At 37.9% G+C, this 3,987-nt stretch overlaps 1 protein-coding gene across 1 annotated transcript; it reads left to right on the top strand.

Annotated features, from left to right (window-relative positions):
• Positions 1 to 1,970: 1,970 nt before the first annotated feature.
• On the top strand, positions 1,971 to 2,912 carry LOC308571705 (olfactory receptor 5V1-like; the record flags this gene model as incomplete). Its single annotated transcript, XM_081167346.1, has 1 exon — positions 1,971 to 2,912. The coding sequence occupies one exon, from the start codon at positions 1,971 to 1,973 to the stop codon at positions 2,910 to 2,912; it is 942 nt and encodes a 313-aa protein (XP_081023472.1).
• Positions 2,913 to 3,987: the final 1,075 nt, after the last annotated feature.

Here is a 3,987-nt window from a genome sequence, read left to right on the forward strand (position 1 = left end):
ATGTTGCAAAAAATTACTGAATCTCATTCTATGAGGCAAAAAGGGCTATGGTAAATATAACAGGTTTCATTATGTATCTCAATTCTCCGTGGAATTTGCGTTCCACAGAGGCTCTACTCTGGGATTAGTTCATTAGTAGGCTAAACTCTGCAGAAGAGAGAAATATTCTGAAGTTTGTCCACCTTTGTATGTACATGCACCTTATTTGCATAACCATTCCCACGACATTTAGAAGGGGGGGGGACAGAAAAAATGAGTGTATATGCATACAAATGAGTTTCATTTTTCTTGTATTTTATATCATACACATGATTGTGGCAGTTCATGATGTTCTGCAGTGCATTGTTAATAGGTTATAGCACTTCCTAACATTAAGGAACACATCCTAACACGTAGCTTGAATCAACTCCTATTAAATAGTGGTCTGTCCTTTTCTCATTAATCGCACTCTCATTTAGCTGCTGGGGGGTTTCTCAGATCAATTAAAGATGGTGAAATATTTTCCACCAATTTCATCAGCACAGTTTGCAGAGTCTCACTGATAAGGCTGCCTAACTTTAAGCTCTAGGGTTTATCCCTTGGAGATCAGGTCCCCATGAGTTTGAATACAGGTATGCTGATGAAATAGGTTCAATGTATAAAGTACACATGCAAATCTCCCCATGAAAAGATAATATCATTTATCTTTAGGTCTTCTTTTCACATTGTCTTGTCCCAACACCTGGCCAGTCCTCATGGTAGTCATGATGGGAACAACTATTTTCAAGTGCATGATCTGCATCATTTGTGAGTATAGCCAAATCACAAAATGAAAATGGACAAAACGTTTTAAAATATGTACTTTTCTTTTCTTTTCAGGGTTTTTCTTTAATGAAATAGTTCAATGTGTATATAATTTTTTGATTTTAATTCTACCGACAAAAATGACACATTGCCAGGATATGTGAGAAAGAAATGCTTTTTTGTTCTTTCTTTCACTTAGTAAATTTTTCAAAGAAAAATTGGAGATTATATATGTAATAGCACATAAACTGTTATGAGGAGGAATGTAGAACTCCAGAAGGATTGTATTTGCTATTCTTAATACTGGAAGAAGCATTCAGCTGAGAAGTTTGGGGTATGTGTGAAACCACTGGATTATTCTTCAGGCAGAAATCAGGTCAGGTTGGCTTAAATTTATAGTCGAGCAGTCTAAATATTCGCTCCCACTTTAAATGAAAACACACACTTTTTTAACACCTGCAAAAAACCATTATTCTTTAGACAAGTCTGCCCAGGTATTTAGAAAGCTGAGGTAATTTTAAACTGTTTTAGTATTTTAACATTTATATGTTTTAAAGTGTGGCTGTGATTTTCCCACTTGATTTTACTGTTTTATCTTTTCTGGTCTCTGAATGGAAGCATAGGTTCATATCCCACGTCTGACAAATCCTCATGGTCTGGATGGCTCATCTGGAGTGTGGTGCTCAATTTAGTATGATTTCCTCTTAACCAAGCATTCATAGAGTAACAGCACTAGGCAGCAATTGTGTGCAATTAACAAGTTCCACTGGAATCAATGGAAGAGGTACAGTGATAGCATGCATTACTCTACATGAGCAGAGTAGAGTGGCATTTCCAAGTCCCCAAGTCTACTCTCCAAATAATGACCTTATATTATCAATAGATATAAATGCAAAGAAACTCCTTTCCCCCTTCCACCACTCAAGACTACAGCATTTCTTAAGCACACTGGCCATGTTATTTCCTTTGACTGCTGTGAAGGTTAATGATCATAGAATTCTTTTCTTTCTTTCAATCATAGATTTCTTCGCTTTGATTGACGTTCTGTCCTTGAAAAAATTCATCTGAAGCCTTTTCTGGGTTAAACCTCTTCAACTGATATATCATAAGAAGTACACAGAATGCTTTCACTTTAGGGCAAACAACTGTTCTTTTTTTGTTTCCACAGAAGAACAACCAATCATAAGATGGATCTCTCAAATCATACAACAGTGAGTGAATTTCTGATCACAGGATTTCCCAACCTGGAAAAGAGCAGATTTCCAATATTTACGCTAGTACTAATTATGTACACACTAACAGTGATAGGAAACATGGTTATAGTATTCATCACCAGGTATGAAAATTCTCTTAACACTCCCATGTACTTCTTCCTGGGCAATTTTTCCTTGCTGGAGATCTGTTTTACCTCTGTCACAGCCCCAACAATATTGGTTGATCTCATTAGAAAAAAGAATGTTGTATCCTTCAAGAACTGCCTTACCCAAATATATTTTTTCCATGCTCTTGGTGGCATTGAGTGCCTCCTTTTGGCTGCCATGGCATATGATAGATATGTGGCTGTACGTTCTCCTTTAAGATACAACACCATTATGAATAGTGTTGTCTATCATCAGCTTGCTACTTGGTCTTGGGTCACTGGCTTGGTTCTGCCATTGATCCCAACAATTCTCATATCTCAGCTCAACTATTGTGGGAGCAATGTAGTGGACCATTTCTTCTGTGACATTTTGCCATTGCTGAGGCTGGTTTGCAACAGGACCCAGCTCAACGAGATGCTGAGTTTCTTCATCTGCTCCTTTCTCCTTGTTGGGTCATTCACAATAACTGTGGCTTCTTATGCTGCCATCTTGATCACTGTTCTGGGAATTCGTTCTTCTGATGGGCGGAAAAAGGCCTTCTCCACCTTTGCTTCCCATTTGACAGTGGTTGGTATCTATTATGGAACAATGATGTTCATTTATGTCAGGCCCACCCGAAACCTCTCCTTCAATATGGACCAGTTGGTGGCTGTCTTCTACTGCCTGGTCACTCCACTCTTGAATCCCATCATATATAGCCTCAGGAACAAGGAGGTGAAAGAGGCCCTTAAAAAAGTTCTCTGTAGGAAACAGGAAGGACTGAATTGATAAGTTACTCTTCTGGAAAAAGCTGAGCTGAGCTTTAACAGAGGAACAAACAGAAACAATGTATAAATTTTATAATGCACCACTTATAATACCTACTTAGATACTGTACGGACACATTTATTAGCAATCATCATCATTTAAGCTTATGGTCACTTTTTTGCAAAAGCAACTCAGAGCAACTTACAATATCAGAACTACTAACAAAACTTGCAGTGCACTTCCATGTACAGTGGTACCTCGGGTTACATACGCTTCAGGTTACATACGCTTCAGGTCACAGACTCCGCTAACCCAGAAATAGTGCTTCAGGTTAAGAACTTTGCTTCAGGATGAGAATAGAAATCGTGCTCTGGCGGTGCGGCAGCAGCAGGAGGCCCCATTAGCTAAAGTGGTGCTTCAGGTTAAGAACAGTTTCAGGTTAAGAACAGACCTCTGGAACGAATTAAGTACTTAACCTGAGGTACCACTGTATGTATACTCAGAAGTAAGCTGCATGTGTATCTTTTAATACATGCTTATCTTTTAATGCTTTGTGATATGTACAATTACCAATAATTAAATCTGTCGGGATTTCTAAGAAATGAAGATTAAGATATTAGCATTCATTATATACTTGAACTGCATTGCTTTTAAAAACTCAATAAATTATTGGCATAGAGACTCTCAGCCAATGTTATTGAGCAAAAGAAAAGATAAAGATGAATGTAAATCCTTCACTGTAAAGCTATTCACCATGACTTTTAGAAGACATCTGAAGGTAGCCCTGTTTAGGGAAATTTTCAATGTTTGATGTTTTATCATGTTTTTAATATTCTATTGGGAGCTGCCAAGAGTGGCTGGGGAGACCTGGCCAGATGGGTGGGATATAAGTAATTTATTATTGTTATTGTTATAGTTATTTGAACAGGCATGTGGGAAAATGATTGCTTGTACATAAGAGCATGAGCAGAGTTCTTATTATTGCAGAGTGATTTTACAGCACGAGATATTGCTAAGAGCATGATGAGCACGTGAACACCTCATGCTAGACTAAATGATTGGCTCACGTAGCATAGGACTCTCTTTGTTTTGTGGG

The sequence above is a fragment of the Podarcis bocagei genome, assembly GCF_964188305.1.
Source record: "Podarcis bocagei genome assembly, chromosome: 13".
Taxonomy (NCBI): Eukaryota; Metazoa; Chordata; class Lepidosauria; order Squamata; family Lacertidae; genus Podarcis; species Podarcis bocagei.